Source organism: Mustelus asterias, chromosome 24, assembly GCF_964213995.1.
Source record: "Mustelus asterias chromosome 24, sMusAst1.hap1.1, whole genome shotgun sequence".
Taxonomy (NCBI): domain Eukaryota; kingdom Metazoa; phylum Chordata; class Chondrichthyes; order Carcharhiniformes; family Triakidae; genus Mustelus; species Mustelus asterias.
The window spans coordinates 62961780-62977941 of record NC_135824.1 but is presented as its reverse complement, the minus strand read 5'-3'; the positions used below and the strand labels follow the sequence as shown (position 1 = coordinate 62977941).

Sequence of the window (16162 nt, the reverse complement as noted above, 5' to 3'; positions counted from 1 at the left end):
AGGTGAAACACAGGAAGATCCCCAACATTCCAGATCCCAGGAAAGGACCAGGAAATGTCATTCCATACCGTAGCTTCTTTTAAAACTCCCTGCTTTTGGAGGGAGATTTTAACAAAAGGAATACATCCCCACATGATGGTGGATAAATAATTTTAAATAAACCAAAAACAGATGTTAAATGACTCAGTAACTATTGCAGTGCGATAAACAAGAGCTACAGCATTAGACCCAGAGTCCAGGGTTTTCTTTTATTTTCACTGTCTTTTCATTAAATAAACTTTTCAATTCTTGAAAAACTTTCACTTTATCTGAATTATCACCATTGGGGCTGTTGTGGCAATTGCAGAACCAGGAAGTTTTTTTATCAGATGTCCCAGTGAGCTGACCTTGTGACCTGGGGAATATGCAGTCAGTCTTTACCATATCGCCAGGTCATAGTGCACGCACCCCTCCCGTACATTCGAGCATCACGTCACCAGGTGGCGAAACTTCTTTCTCAGCCAGGTGAGGATTAAGCTGGCTTTCACCCTAGTCTGGATCTGGTCAGTTTATTAGTTTCAGTTCAGAGTTGGTCGGCAGGTGACGGTGGCTGTGTTCGAGGGGAAGGTCTTTAAGCAGATCCTTGGCTGCAGCTTTCAGACTTTTGCCTCCAGCATCTCCAGGAACAGTTTGTGCATCGTCACTCTGCCTTCGGCCATGATTCGGCGGAAACATTGTACTGCTTTGTTTGCTGTTTGTCGGAGGAGTGGTAAAGTCATCAACAACTTTCCGCTGCGGTGCGGATCCTCCAAGTGCCTGTTTTTCTCGTACTCTTGTAGAGCTTCATGAAGGATATCCTGCAGTTTCTGAATCGCCTCCACATTCTCAATATTCATTGAATCTGTAACCAATAAAAGAAAAGATGAAATCTCTTCCTGCCTATTTTAACCTTAGATTTTCAGTGCAGGTTTGGCTCAGTTTCACTGGGGGGCTTGGGGGTGTGGGGGTGGGGTGGCTGTGGGTCAGTGTTTGGGGGGGTTTGGAGTGTGGATGGTTGGGGAGTGGAGGAGGGTTGAGGTATGGTGGGTTGGGGAATAGGGTAGCATATGTATCTGTGGGAATATCGGGCGTGTTTGTCCTGAAATACTGAATTGTTTCCTTGGTTGTGCTTGGATCTTCTGGGAAATTTAGGAAGGGTTGTTCTTGTTGCTTCATTGGTAGATTAATGTCAACAACTGAAAGACAAAACACTTGGGCATTCCAGACTTTGAGATTAATGTATCTTCCCTGAGCCAGTGGCACTGTCCACAGTGACTAGGGTTCAAGACAAGAATCATGAAAAAAGAGGAAGATAGAATCAATTCAGAGATAAATGAGCAAAGAGGTTCCGTAGAGATATCCCTGGGGCAGTGAAAGATTATAGCCACTTGGATCACCCCTGACAACACCTTCCAAACCTGCAAACTCTACGATCTGGAAGGACAAGGGCGGCGGACACATGGGAAGACCACAAGTCCCCTCCAATCCACTCACATCCTGACTTGGAAATATAACCACCATTCCTTCACTGTTGCTGGGTCAAAATCCTGGGACTCCCTCCCTAACAGCACTGTGGATGTACCTACACCACACGGCCTGCTGTGGCTCAAGAAGGCATCATCTTCTCAAGGGGCAGTTAGCAATTGGCAATGAATGTTGGCCTCGCCAGCAACACCTACATTCTGTGAAAGAATAAAAAATCTCTTGCCCCTCACTCATTCTCTTCCACAATCTTCTCCCTCTCCCTCTCTTCCTCCTTCCTTCATTTTCTCCCTCTCTCACACACACCCTCTCTCTCTTCCTCTCCTCATGCACTCTCCTCCCCCTCTCCTCCCTCTTTCTTCACTGCACTATTTGGAATTATTTGCTTCTATGAATAAACACAAATGGAATCGTAGCGATGGTGTGCCAATCAATTCGATTGATGAGCTTGTAATTACAAAATCAATTTCTCTTCTTTCCTCAGCCCCGATCCCAATTCTTTCCCGAGGGAGTAATTTTCCTTAATGTTTATGAGACCCTACGCGACCCACAATCTCTCTCCCACCTTCACTGCTGTGAACCATTATTCTGGGCGATTGGAGACTTTGACATTGCGGCCTAGACAGCAGCACCTTTGAATAGAGCTTTCTGTCAATAGATCAGGTCACATCTCTCGCTCACGAAGTGACAGATGTCAATAACTTTATCGGTCATCAGTTTCCTTTCAGCCAACAATTTAAACTGTTGTGTCTCGTGCTTTGTTGTGTGTGGAACATAGAGTTAGTGCACACATTATATCCTTCTGCAATTAACCAGTGCCAGACCAATAGCTTTGAGAATAAATCAGAGGGAAAATGTGCCCTTGACAAAGAATTGGGAATAAAAGGGAAGGGCGAAAGAAACAGGAATCCTCAGAAGCTTATCACAAAATCATCAGGAAATGGAGCCTATCAGACTCTCAGTCAGAATCCTGTCTGACCCACACTCAGTTTCCATTCCGATCCTCAGTACAGACTCTCATTATAACACTCTCTCTCTCACACACTGTCCCTCAGTATAAGACTCTCAGTTATAACACTCACTCACACGCACTGTCCCTCAGTATATAACTCCCTGTTATAACACTCTCTCACACACTGTCCCTCAGTATAAGACTCTCAGTTATAACACTCTCTCTCTCACACACTGTCCCTCAGTATAAGACCCTCAGTGATAACACTCTCACACACACTGTCCCTCAGTATAAGACCCTCAGTTATAACATTCTCTCAGACACACTGTCACTCAGTATAAGACCCTCAGTTATAACACTCTCTCACACACACTGTCCCTCAGTATAAGACTCTCAGTTATAACACTCTCTCTTACACACTATAACTCTGTATAAGACTCTCAGTTATAACACTCTCTCTCTCACACACAGTCCCTCAGGATAAGACTCTCATTATAAAACTCTGTCACACACACTGTCCCTCAGTATAAGTCTCTCACTTATAACACTCTCCAACACACTGTCCCTCAGTATAAGACTCTCTGTTGTAACACTCTCTCACACACACTGTCCCTCAGTATCAGACTCTCAGTTATAACACTCTCCCCACACACTGTCCCTCAGTATAAGATACTCAGTTATAACATGTTCCCTCACAGACTGTCCCTCCGTATAAGACACTCAGTTATAACACTTTCTCACATACACTGTCCCTCAGTATAACAAAGAACAAAGAACAGTACAGCACAGGAAATAGGTCCTTCGGCCCTCTAAGCCTGTGCTGCTCATTGGTCCAACTAGACCATTCGTTTGTATCCCTCCATTCCCAGGCTGCTCATGTGACTATCCAGGTAAGTCTTAAATGATGCCAGCGTGTCTGCCTCCACTACTCTACTTGGCAGCGCATTCCAGGCCCCCACCACCCTCTGTGTAAAATACGCCCCTCTGATATCTGAGTTATACCTCGCCCCTCTCACCTTGAGCCCGTGACCCCTCGTGATCGTCACCTCCGACCTGGGAAAAAACTTCCCACTGTTCACCCTATCTATACCCTTCACAATTTTGTACACCTCTTAGGTCTCCCCTCATTCTCCGTCTGTACTGTCTCCTGTGCTGTATTGTTCTTTGTTCTTTGTTGCAGGCAGGGCATCCCACGCCCTTACCACTCTCTGAGTAAAGAACCTACCTCTGACATCTGTCCTATATCTATCACCCCTCAATTTAAAGCTATGTCCCCTCGTGCTAGCCATCACCATCCGAGGAAAAAGGCTCTCACTATCCACCCTATCTAATCCTCTGATCATCTTATATGCCTCTATTAAGTCACCTCTGAACCTTCTTCTCTCTAATGAAAACAGCGTCAAGTCCCTCAGCCTTCCCTCATAAAACCTTCCCACCGTACCAGGCAACATCCTGGTAAATCTCCTCTGCACCCTTTCCAATGCTTCCACATCCTTCCTATAATGCGGCGACCAGAGCTGTACGCAATACTCCAAGTGCGGCCGCACCAGAGTTTTGTACAGCTGCAACATGACCTCATTGCTCTGAAACTCAATCCCTCTACCAATAAAAGCTAACACACCGTGCGCCTTCTTAACAAACCTATCTACCTGGGTGCCAACTTTCAGGGATCTATGCACATGGACACTGAGATCTCTCTGCGCATCCACACTACCAAGTATCTTACCATTAACCCAGTACTCTGTATTCCTGTTACTCCTTCCAAAGTGAATCACCTCACACTTTTCCACATTAAACTCCATTTGCCACCTCTCAGCCCTGCACTGCAGCTTATCTATGTCCCTCTGTAACCTGCAACATCCTTCCGCACTGTCCACAACTCCACCGACTTTAGTGTCATCCACAAATTTACTAACCCATCCTTCTACGCCCTCATCCAGGTCATTTATAAAAATGACAAACAGCAGTGGCCCCAAAACAGAGCCTTGCGGTACACCACTAGTAACTGAACTCCAGGATGAATATTTCTCATCAAGCACCACCCTCTGTCTTCTTACAGCTAGCCAATTTCTGATCCAAACTGCTAAATCACCCTCAAACCCATGCCTCCGTATCTTCTGCAATAGCTACCGTGGGGAACCGCTCACACACACACTGTCCCTTAGTATAAGACTCTCAGCTATAACACTCTCTCTGTTACAATCTCCGTACATACAATAGGGCCAATACTGGTCGTTGGTTTTCACTCCCAATGTGAATGGCTGGTTAGCTCAGCTGACTGAATGGCTAGTATTTGGTTCAGAAGAATGCCAAAGCCCTGATTTCATTCCTATTGCAGCCGGATTAGAATTTCCTTCTAGGGCCCTCAGGCAATGACAAAAAAAATACTTAGAAAGAAACTGCAGAAAGTAGCTTTGGAAAAGCCATCAGCAGCCAATGAGGCTAGGTGCAGCCCTGGGCAGAGCACAAACCAATCAAAGAGTAGCAGTGTGAGCGGCTCCAGGGTTAGGGCGAGGGTTAAGGTTTGGGATGAGAGTGTTGCTATGTCTAACCCTAATTTCCCTTGAGAAGTTTGTGGTGAGCTGCCTTGAAAACAACTGAGTGGCTTGCTAGATATTTCAAAGGGCACTTACAGGTCAACCACCCAGTTGAAGAATTTCTAAATTTGAGCCTAATTAGGGAGTTGGTTAGCTCAGTTAGCTGGATGTTTAGTCTGTGATGCAGAGCGATGCCAACAACGAGGGTTCAATTCCCGTACCTGCACCTGCCTTCTCAACCTTGCCCCTCACCTGAGATACGGAGATCGTCAGGTTAAATTGCCGCCAGTCAGCCTGTGGCCATCTGGGATGATGGTAACTTTATTTATTTTAAAATAAAACATGACAGGTGATATGTTGCAGCTATAATTTATCGTGGCTTGTGGACATCTGTGCAATCCATAGCAACCATACCTGCGGCATGTGTCTGCAGAGCAAGGAACTGTCAGAGTTGCTAAGCTGGAGTCTGAGGTTTGGACACTGCGATGTTCCAGGGAGAGCGAATATTACCTGGACACTTTGTTTCAGGAGGCAGTCACAACTGAAAGGCATGTGGAACACTTGCCTTTATCAATCGAGGCATAGATTAGAAAAGCAGGCAAGTCATGTGGGAACCAAAAGAGAAAACGCCAGAAAATCTCAGCAGGTCTGGCAGCATCTGTAAGGAGAGAAAAGAACTGACGTTTCGAGTCCAGATGACCCTTTGTCAAAGTAATTTGAAGTCATGTTGGAGTTGTATAGAACTTTGGTGAGGCCACAGCTGGAGCACTGTGTGCAGTTCTGGTCACCACATTATAGGAAGGATGTGATTGCACTGGAGGGGGTGCAGAGGAGATTCACCAGGATGCTGCCTGGGATGGAGCATTGAAGTTCTGAAGGGAAGTTGGATAGGCTTGGGTTGTTTTCTCTGGAGCAGAGAAGACTGAGGGGCGACCTGATCGAGGTGTTCAAGATTATGAGAGACATGGACAGAGTGGATAAGGAGTAGCTGTTCCCCTTAGTTGAAGGGTCATTCATGAGGGGACATAGGTTTAAGGTGAGGGGCAAGAGGTTTAGGGGGGATTGTACCCACTATGTTCACGTCCAAATTGTTAATATATAACACAAACAGTAAGGTTCTCAACACTGAACCATGTGGAACCCTTGAAGCAGCTTTCCATTCACAAGGACATCCATCGACCATTATCCTTTGTTTCCCATTATTAATCCAGCTTTTGGTCCAGTTTGCCATGTTACCCTGTCTCCCACCGACCTTTCCATTTTCGAGGGACTGACTATATTGTAGCCAAATTTACTGATATACAAAGATAGGTAAGAAGTTGTAAGCAGGAAGCGATAGAGATTGATTATCAAGAGAGTGCGTAAAAATTTGCCGGATACAGTATCATGTGGGAAAATGTGAGATTGTCCACTTTGGCGGGAAGAATAGAAAAGCAGAATATTATTTAACTGGCGGGAAGGAGACTGCAGAATGCTGCGGGTCAGAGGGATCTGGATATCCTTGTATATGAATCACCACAACAAGTTATCATTGAGCAAGTAATTGGAAAGCACATGGAATGTTAGCCTTTACTGAAAGGGGGATGAAATATAAAAGTAGGAAAGTCTTCCAAAAACTGTGCAGAGCATTGATGAGGTTGCACCTGGAGGAATATGGACAGTTCTGGTTTTCTTACTGACAGAGGGATATACTTGGAATGGAAGCAGTTCAGAGAAGGTTCACTGGGCTGATTCCTGGGATGAAGGGCTTGTCTTCTGAGTTGGTGGGCCCTAAACCCACTGGAGTTTGGAAGAATGAGAGGTGATCTTATTGAAAGTTATAAGATTCTGAGTGGGGGGGAGGGTGTTGAGAGGGGAGATGCTGAGAGAACGTTTCCTCGTGTGGGACAATGTAGAAGTAGCAAACACATTTCAGAAAGAAGGGTCTCCCATTTAAGATACAGATGAGAGGAAACTCTTTCTTCCACAGGGTCGTTAGTGTGCAAACAGGTGGAGATGCCGGTATTGGATGGGGGTGGGCACAGTAAGAAGCCTTTGTTGTGAGTCTTTGCAAAGAGCAGTGGAGGCTGGGTCATTGAATATATCTAGGACTGAGTTAGATAGATTTTCACCTGGTAAGAGTGTCAATCATTCGACAGGAAACAGGAGTTAAGGTCACAATTCGATTCGGCACCATTTTACGAAATGACAGAGGAGGCTAGATGGGCCAAATAGCCTATCTCTGCTCCTCCTTCTTACGGTCTTACAATCACATTGCGTTGGATCTAGAGTTACATGTACACCAGATAAGAATGAGCAATTTCCTTTCCAAAAGGACGTTCGTGACCCAGATGAGATATTACAAGAAGCTGTGGTCACTGTTCCTGATACTAGCTCCTAATTCCAGATTTATTTAATTAACTGAATTTAAATCTCCGCAGCTGCCATGTTGAGATTTGAAGTCATGTCTCCAGATCATTGGTCCAGATTATTCGTCCAGTGACATAACTGCAATGCTACCATTCCCCAGAGAGTCGGTGAGATTGGGAGGTGAATGAGGATCTGTACCTGAGTTAGCCAAGGCCATGGCTTTCAGTGTTACAAACTCTTCCTTGTCAAGTTGAAGCTTGCGATACTTTGTGATCAGTTGCAGGAGTGTGCAGTAGAGGTCAAGTAATCCAACCATCCGACATTGTTCCCGCTCCATGATTAAATCATCTGCATAGACCAATCCTTCATCATATGGCAGTGAGCGGAACACCACTCCCAGGATCAGCACTTCCATCCAGGCGCTCTGCAGGATTCCCATCTGATCTCCCAGTGACAGTGTGGAGAAACCTGGGGGAATTGAGACAAATGTCAGATTGGTAGCTGAGTTCACTGGGCATTGAAGCTGCCACCTCAGGAGGATCTGCTCCCATCTTCAACCTCCTAAAGTTTATTAAAATTAAAGTTTATTAATGTCACAAGTAGGCTGACATTAACACTGCAATGACGTTCCTGTGAAAATCCCCTCATCGCCACACTCCGGTGCCTGTTCGGGTACACCGAGGGAGAATTTAGCACAGCCAATGCACCCTAACCAGCACGTCTTTCAGACTGTGGGAGGAAACCGGAGCACCCGGAGGTAACCCACGCAGACACGGGGAGAACATGCAGACTCCGCAGACAGTGACCCAAGCCGGAAATTGAACCTGGGTCCCTGGCACTGTGAGGGTGCAGTGCTAACCACTCTGCCACCGTACTGCCCCTCCTGATCCTCACCTTACTGCACTGTGTTGAACAAAGAACAGGAACAAGCCCTTCGGCCCACCAAGTCTGTGCCGACACAGATGCCTCTCTAATCTAATATTTTCTTCCCTCTACGTGGTCCATATCCCTCTATTCCTGCCTATTCACGTATCGTTCCAGATGCCTCTTGAACGCTGTTATGAAATCTGCTTCCACCACCTCCTCCGGCAGCGTGTTCCAGGCATTCACCACCCTCTGTGTGAAAAACCTGCCCCTTACATCTCTTTTAAACTTTCCCCCTCTCACTTTCAATCTTTTCCCCTGAGTAATTGACCCTTCGACCCTGGGAAAAAGACTCTGAGTATCCACTCTATCCAAGCCTGTCATAATCTTGTAAACCTCTATCGGGTCCTCCCTCATCCACCGACGCTCCAGTGAAAAGAATCCAACTTTGTTCAACCTTTCTTCATAGTCCATATCCTCCAAACCAGGCAACATCCTGGTAAATCTCTTCTGCACCCTTTCCAATGCATCAACATCCTTCCGGTAGTGTGGCGAACAGAATTGTACACAATATTCCAAATGCAGCCTAACCAAAGTCTTATACAGCTGCAACATGATTTTCCAATTCCTATACTCAACGCCCTGACCGATGAAGGCCAGCATGCCATACGCCTTCTTGACCACCTTGTCCACCTGAGTTACCACCTTCAGGGAACCGTGGATCTGCATGCCTAGATCCCTCTGTATGCTAATATTTCTAAGGGCTCTACCATGTATACTTCCCTTCTACAGTAGACCCGCATCTTTTGGCCCAGGTCTCCAGCTGATTTATATCCTGCTGTATCCTCTGACAATCCTCACCTTCCGCTCCTTCCCCAATTTTTGTATCATCTACAAACTTACTAATCAGACCAGTTACATTTTCCTCCAAATTATTTATATATATTACAAACAACAGAGGCCCCAGCACTGATCCTTGTGGAACACCACTTGTCACAGACCTCCAGTTAGAAAAGTACCCTCCCACTGCTACTCTCTGCTTTCTATGCCCAAGCCAGTTTTGTATCCATCTTACCAGCTCCCCTTGGATCCCATACGACTTCACCTTCTGTATCAGCCTGCCATGAGGAACCTTATCGAAGGCTTGACCAAAGTCCATGTATACAACATCCACTGCCCTGCCCCGGTCAATTTTTCTTGTCACTTCCTCAAAGAACTCAATCAAGTTTGTGAGACACGACCTCCCCTTCACAAAACCATGCTGCCTATCGCTAATAAGCCTATTCTCTTCCAGATGTGAGTACATCCTGTCCCTGAGAATCTTCTCCAATAATTTCCCCACCACTGATGTAAGGCTCACAGACCTGTAATTTCCCAGATTGTCTCTTCTGCCCTTCTTAAACAGAGGAACAATGTTAGTTACTCGCCAATCCTCTGGTACCTCACCCGTGACTAAAGAGGATACAAAGATTTTGGCCAAGGCCTCAGCAATTTCTTCCCCCGTCTCTCTCAGTATTCTAGGATAGACCCTGTCTGGCCCTGGGGACTTGTCCACCTGGATGAGGAAGTGGAGGGATGGGTTGGTAAGTTTGCCGACGACACGAAGGTTGGTGGGGTTGTGGATAGTCTGGAGGGATGTCAGAAGTCACAGAGGGACATGGATAGGCTGCAAGACTGGGCGGAGAAGTGGCAGATGGACTTCAACCCAGATAAATGCGTAGTGGTCCATTTTGGCAGGTCAAATGGGATGAAGGAGTACAATATTAAGGGAAAGACTCTTAGTACTGTAGAGAATCAGAAGGACCTTGGGGTCCGGGTCCATAGGACTCTAAAATCGGCCCCGCAGGTGGAGGAGGTGGTTAAGAAGGCGTATGGTGTGCTGGCCTTTATTAATCGAGGGATTAAGTTTAGGAGTCCGGGGATAATGATGCAGCTATATGAGACACTCGTCAGACCCCACTTGGAGTACTGTGCTCAGTTCTGGTCGCCTCATTACAGAAAGGATGTGGAAATGATTGAAAGGGTGCAGAGGAGATTTACAAGGATGTTGCCTGGATTGAGTGGCATGCCTTATGAGGATAGGCTGAGGGAGCTCGGTCTTTTCTCCTTGGAGAGACGTAGGATGAGAGGAGACCTAATAGAGGTATATAAGATGTTGAGAGGCATAGATCAGGTGGACTCTCAGAGGCTTTTTCCCAGAGTGGAAATGGCTGCTTCGAGAGAACACAGGTTTAAGGTGCTGGGGGGTAGGTACAGGGGAAATGTTCGGGGGAAGTTTTTCACACAGAGGGTGGTGGGCGAGTGGAATCGGCTGCCATCAGTGGTGGTGGAGGCAAACTCAATAGGGACTTTAAGAGACTCCTGGATGAGTATATGGGACTTAATAGGATGGAGGGTTATAGGTAGGCCTAGAAGGAGGGATATGTTCGGCACAACTTGTGGGGCTGAAGGGCCTGTTTGTGCTGTAGTTTTTCTATGTTTCTAATGTTTTTCAAAACCTACAAAGCTCCTGCCTTTTTATCTCAACATGTCCTAGAATGTCAACATCCTCCTTTCTACACTCACCACCCACCACATCCTTCTCCTTTGTGAATACTGATGCAAAATACTCGTTAAGGACCTCACCCACCTCATCTGGCTCCACACACAAATTCCCTCCACTGTCCTTGAGTGGACCCATCCTTTCCTTAGCTACCCTTTTCCTCTTTGTATATGCATAAAAAGCCATGAGATTCTCCTTAATCCTGTCTGCCAAGGACATTTCATGGCAGCTTTTTGCCCTAAGTCCATGTTTAAGCTCTTTCCTGCTATCTTTGTATTCCTCATGAGCCTTATCCATTTTCAATTTCCAGAAATTTATGTATGCCTCCTTCTTCTTTTTCACTAAGCTCACAATCTCTCGTGCCATCCAGGATTTCTGAATCTTGCCATCTTTATCCTCCATTTTTCCAGGGAGTTACTTGTTCTGAATTGTTAACAACAGACTTTTAAAAGACTCCCGCATATCGGATGTGGATTTATCCTCAAACAGCCGCCCTCAGTCTACATTCCCGAGCTCCTGCCTAATACTGTTGAAGTTAGCCTTCCCCCAGTTTAGTACTTTCACTCTGGGACTACTTCTATCCTTTTCTACAAGTATCTTGAAACTTATAGAATTGTGATCCCTGTTCCCAACATGGTTCCCCACTGAGACATCAATCACCTGTCCGGGCTCGTTTCCGAGAACCAGGTCTAATATAGCCCCTTCCTGAGTTGGACTTTCTACATATTGTCTCAAGAAGCACTCTTGGACACACTGAACAAACTCTGCCCCGTCCAAAACCCTGGCACTAAAGGAATCCCAGTCTATGTTGGGGAAGTTAAAATCACCCATCACAACAACCCTGTTGTTTTTACACCTTCTCACAATCTGCTGACATATCAGTTCCTCCACTTCATGCTGGCTGTTGGGAGGTCTGCAGTACAACCCCAACAGTGTGGTTGCACCGCTCCTGTTCCTGAGTTTAACCCAATGGCCTCACTGCATGATCCCACCAAGGTGTCCTCCCTCTGTATAGCTGTGACATTCTCCTTAATCAACAAAGCAACACCCCAACCTCTTTTGTCACCCTCTCTAACTCGCCTGAAACATCTAAATCCTGGAATGCTAAGCTGCCAGTCCTGTCCTTCTTCCATCCAAGTCTCTGTAATTGCCGCAACATCATAGTTCCTGTAGTAATCCAAGCTTCAAGTTCATCCGCCTTACCTGTCATACTCCTTGCGTTAAAGCAAACACACCTCAGATCATCTGTGTTGTCATATTTTGTACACTCTCCCTGTGTTTTATTTCTCTTAGCCTTACTGGATCCATTCACTGAGTTCTCCATAGTCTCTGTACTTTGTACTGTGGCCCTTTTTGATTTTTGTCTTTGGTTTCACTACCTTCCACTTTTCCCCTCACTGCCTTTACATTGCCTCCTCTGTAGCCAACATTGAGCTGAAACCATGCCTTTCTTATCTGTGGATCTGTCTTCCTTGAATTTCAAAAACGAATCGCCTCACCGCAAACTCCTCGCTGATGGTGTTTCTTGTCACATTCCAGCGTGTAAATCCCATCTTGTCGATGTGACAGCGGGGGGACAGTCAATGTGTGTGAGTGGGAGGGGGGAGGGGGGTGGGTTTGGGTGGTTGAGGGTGGGACATGCAAGACACGGGTTAGAACATAAGAACTAGGAGCAGGAGGAGGCCATCTGGCCCCTCGAGCCTGCTCCGCCATTCAATAAGATCATAGCTGATCTTTTCATGGACTCAGCTCCACTTACCCGCTCGCTCACCATAACCCTTAATTCCTTTACTGTTAAAAATGTATCTATCCTTGCCTTAAAAACATTCATTGAGGTAGCCTCAACTGCTTCACTGGGCGGGGAATTCCACAGATACACAACCCTTTGGTTTTAACATTTAGCATTAGGGTGAAGAAGTTCCTCCTCAACTCAGTCCTACATCTGCTTCCCCTTATTTTGAGGCCATGCCCCCTAGTTCTAGTTTCGCCCGCCAGTGGAAACAACTTCGCTGCTTCTATCTTATCTGTTCCCTTCATAATCTTATATGTTTCTATAAGATCTCCCCTCATTCTACTGAATTCCAATGAGTATAGCCCCAGTCTACTCAGTCTCTCCTCATAAGCCAACCCTCTCAACTCCGGAATCAAATCGGAATCAACCTAGTGAATCTCTGCTGCACCCCCTCCAGTGCCAGTAAATCCTTTCTCAAGTAAGGAGACCAAAACTCCAGGTGTGGCCTCACCAGCACCTGATACAGCTGCAACATAACCTCGCTGTTTTTAAACTCCATCCCTCTAGCAATGAAGGACAAAATTCCATTTGCCTTCTTAATTACCTGCTGCACCTGCAAACCAACTCCTTGAGATTCCTGCACAAGGACACCCAGGTCCCTCTGCACAGCAGCATGTTGCAATTTTTTACCATTTAAATAATAGTCCATTTTGCTGTTATTCCGACAAAAATGGATGACCTCACATTTACCAACATTGTACTCCATCTGCCAGATCCTCGCCCACTCACTTAGACTATCTATGTCCCTTTGCAGACTTTCAGCGTCCTCTGCACACTTTGCTCTTCCACCCATCTTAGAACATAGAACATAGAACATTACAGCACAGAACAGGCCCTTCGGCCCACGATGTTGTGCCGACCTTCATCTGAAACCAAGATCAAGCTATCCCACTCCCTACCATCCTGGTGTGCTCCATGTGCCTATCCAATAACCGCTTAAATGTTCCTAAAGTGTCTGACTCCACTATCACTGCAGGCAGTCCATTCCACACCCCAACCACTCTCTGCGTGAAGAACCTACCTCTGATATCCTTCCTATATCTCCCACCATGAACCCTATAGTTATGCCCCCTTGTAATAGCTCCATCCACCCGAGGAAATAGTCTTTGAACGTTCACTCGATCTATCCCCTTCATCATTTTATAAACCTCTATTAAGTCTCCCCTCAATCTCCTCCGCTCCAGAGAGAACAGCCCCAGCTCCCTCAACCTTTCCTCATAAGACCGACACTCCAAACCAGGCAGCATCCTGGTAAATCTCCTCTGCACTCTTTCCAGCGCTTCCACATCCTTCTTATAGTGAGGTGACCAGAACTGCACGCAATATTCCAAATGCGGTCTCACCAAGGTACTGTACAGTTGCAGCATAACCCCACGGCTCTTAAACTCCAACCCCCTGTTAATAAAAGCTAACACACTATATGCCTTCTTCACAGCTCTATCCACTTGAGTGGCAACCTTTAGAGATCTGTGGCTATGGACCCCAAGATTTCTCTGTTCCTCCACAGTCTTCAGAACCCTACCTTTGACCCTGTAATCCACATTTAAATTAGTCCTACCAAAATGAATCACCTCACATTTATCAGGGTTAAACTCCATTTGCCATTTTTCAGCCCAGCTTTGCATCCTATCTATGTCTCTTTGCAGCCTACAACAGCCCTCCACCTCATCCACTACTCCACCAATCTTGGTGTCATCAGCAAATTTACTGATCCACCCTTCAGCCCCCTCCTCTAAGTCATTAATAAAAATCACAAAGAGCAGAGGACCAAGCACCGATCCCTGCGGCACTCCGCTAGCAACCTGCCTCCAGTCCGAAAATTTTCCATCCACCACCACCCTCTGTCTTCGATCAGATAGCCAGTTACCTATCCAATCGGCCAACTTTCCCTCTATCCCACACCTCCTTACTTTCATCATAAGCCGACCATGGGGGACCTTATCAAACGCCTTACTAAAATCCATGTATATGACATCAACCGCCCTACCTTCATCAACACACCTAGTTACCTCCTCAAAAAATTCTATCAAATTTGTGAGGCACGATTTGCCCTTCACAAATCCGTGCTGACTATCCCGGATTAATCCGCATCTTTCTAAATGGTCGTAAATCCCATCCCTAAGGACCTTTTCTATCAATTTACCAACCACCGAAGTCAGACTAACCGGTCTATAATTACCAGGGTCATTTCTATTCCCTTTCTTAAACAGAGGAACAACATTCGCCATTCTCCAGTCCTCTGGCACCATCCCCGTGGACAGCGAGGACCCAAAGATCAAAGCCAAAGGCTCTGCAATCTCATCCCTCGCCTCCCAAAGAATCCTAGGATACATTTCATCAGGCCCAGGGGACTTATCGACCTTCAGTTTATTCAAAACTGCCAATACATCCTCCCTCCGAACATCTATTTCCTCCAGCCTATTAGCCTGTAACACCTTCTCTTCCTGAAAAACATGGCCCCTCTCCTTGGTGAACACTGAAGAAAAGTATTCATTCATCACCTCGCCTATCTCTACTGATTCCATACACAACTTCCCACCACTGTCCTTGACCGGCCCTAACCTCACCCTGGTCATTCTTTTATTCCTCACATAAGAGTAAAAAGCCTTGGGGTTTTCCTTGATCCGACCCGCCAAGGACTTCTCATGTCCCCTCCTAGCTCTCCTCAGCCCCTTTTTCAGCTCATTCCTTGCTAACTTGTAACCCTCAATCGAGCCATTTGAACCTTGTTTCCTCATCCCTACATAAGCTTCCCTCTTCCTTTTCACAAGACATTCCACCTCTTTTGTGAACCACGGTTCCCTCACTCGGCCATTTCCTCCCTGCCTGACAGGGACATACCTATCAAGGACACCCAGTATTTGTTCCTTGAAAAAGTTCCACTTTTCATCAGTGCCTTTCCCTGACAGTTTCTGTTCCCATCTTATGCCCCCTAATTCTTGCCTAATCGCATCATAATGACCTCTCCCCCAATTGTAAGCCTTGCCCTGCCGTCCGGCCCTATCCCTCTCCATTGCAATAACAAAAGACACCGAATTGTGGTCACTATCTCCAAAGTTCTCTCCCACAACCAAATCTAACACTTGGCCCGGTTCATTTCCCAGTGTCATCTACGAATTTTGACACACTACACTTGGTTCCCAACTCCAAATCTCCTATGTAAATCGTAAACAATTGCGGTCCAAACACTGATCCCTGAGGCACACCACTAGTCCCTGATCGCCAACCAGAAAATCACCCATTTATCCCCACTCTTTGCTTGCTGTTAATTAACCAATCCTCTATCCACGCTAATACATTACCCATAACACCGTGTACCTTTATCTTATGTAGCAGTCCTTGGTGCGGCACCTTGTCAAATGCCTTCTGGAAATCCAGATACACCACATCCACAGGTTCCCCATTGTCCACTGCACATGTAATGTTCTCAAAGAATTCCACCAAGTTAGTCAAATATGACCTGCCCTTCATGAACCCATGCTGCGTCTTACCAATGGGACAATTTATATCCAGTTGTCTTGCTATTTCTTCCTTGATAATAGATTCAAGCATTTTCCCTACTACAGAAGTTAAGCTAACCGGCCTATAGTTACCTGTCTTTTGTCTACCTCCTTTTTTAAACAGTG

General features: G+C 46.1%; 1 protein-coding gene across 3 annotated transcripts in view; it reads right to left on the bottom strand.

Moving 5' to 3' along the window:
• Nucleotides 1-229: 229 nt before the first annotated feature.
• The window catches only part of LOC144511088 (estrogen-related receptor gamma-like), a 67530-nt gene continuing 51597 nt past the window's right edge, over nucleotides 230-16162 (bottom strand). For all 3 annotated transcript variants that reach the window (XM_078241066.1, XM_078241065.1, XM_078241064.1), the window contains 2 exons: nucleotides 7537-7806; nucleotides 230-880 (listed from right to left, as the gene is read on the bottom strand). In XM_078241066.1, coding sequence (XP_078097192.1) covers nucleotides 636-880; nucleotides 7537-7806 — 515 coding nt within the window. In that variant the 3' untranslated portion in view covers nucleotides 230-635. The remainder of the gene's footprint in view (nucleotides 881-7536; nucleotides 7807-16162) is intronic.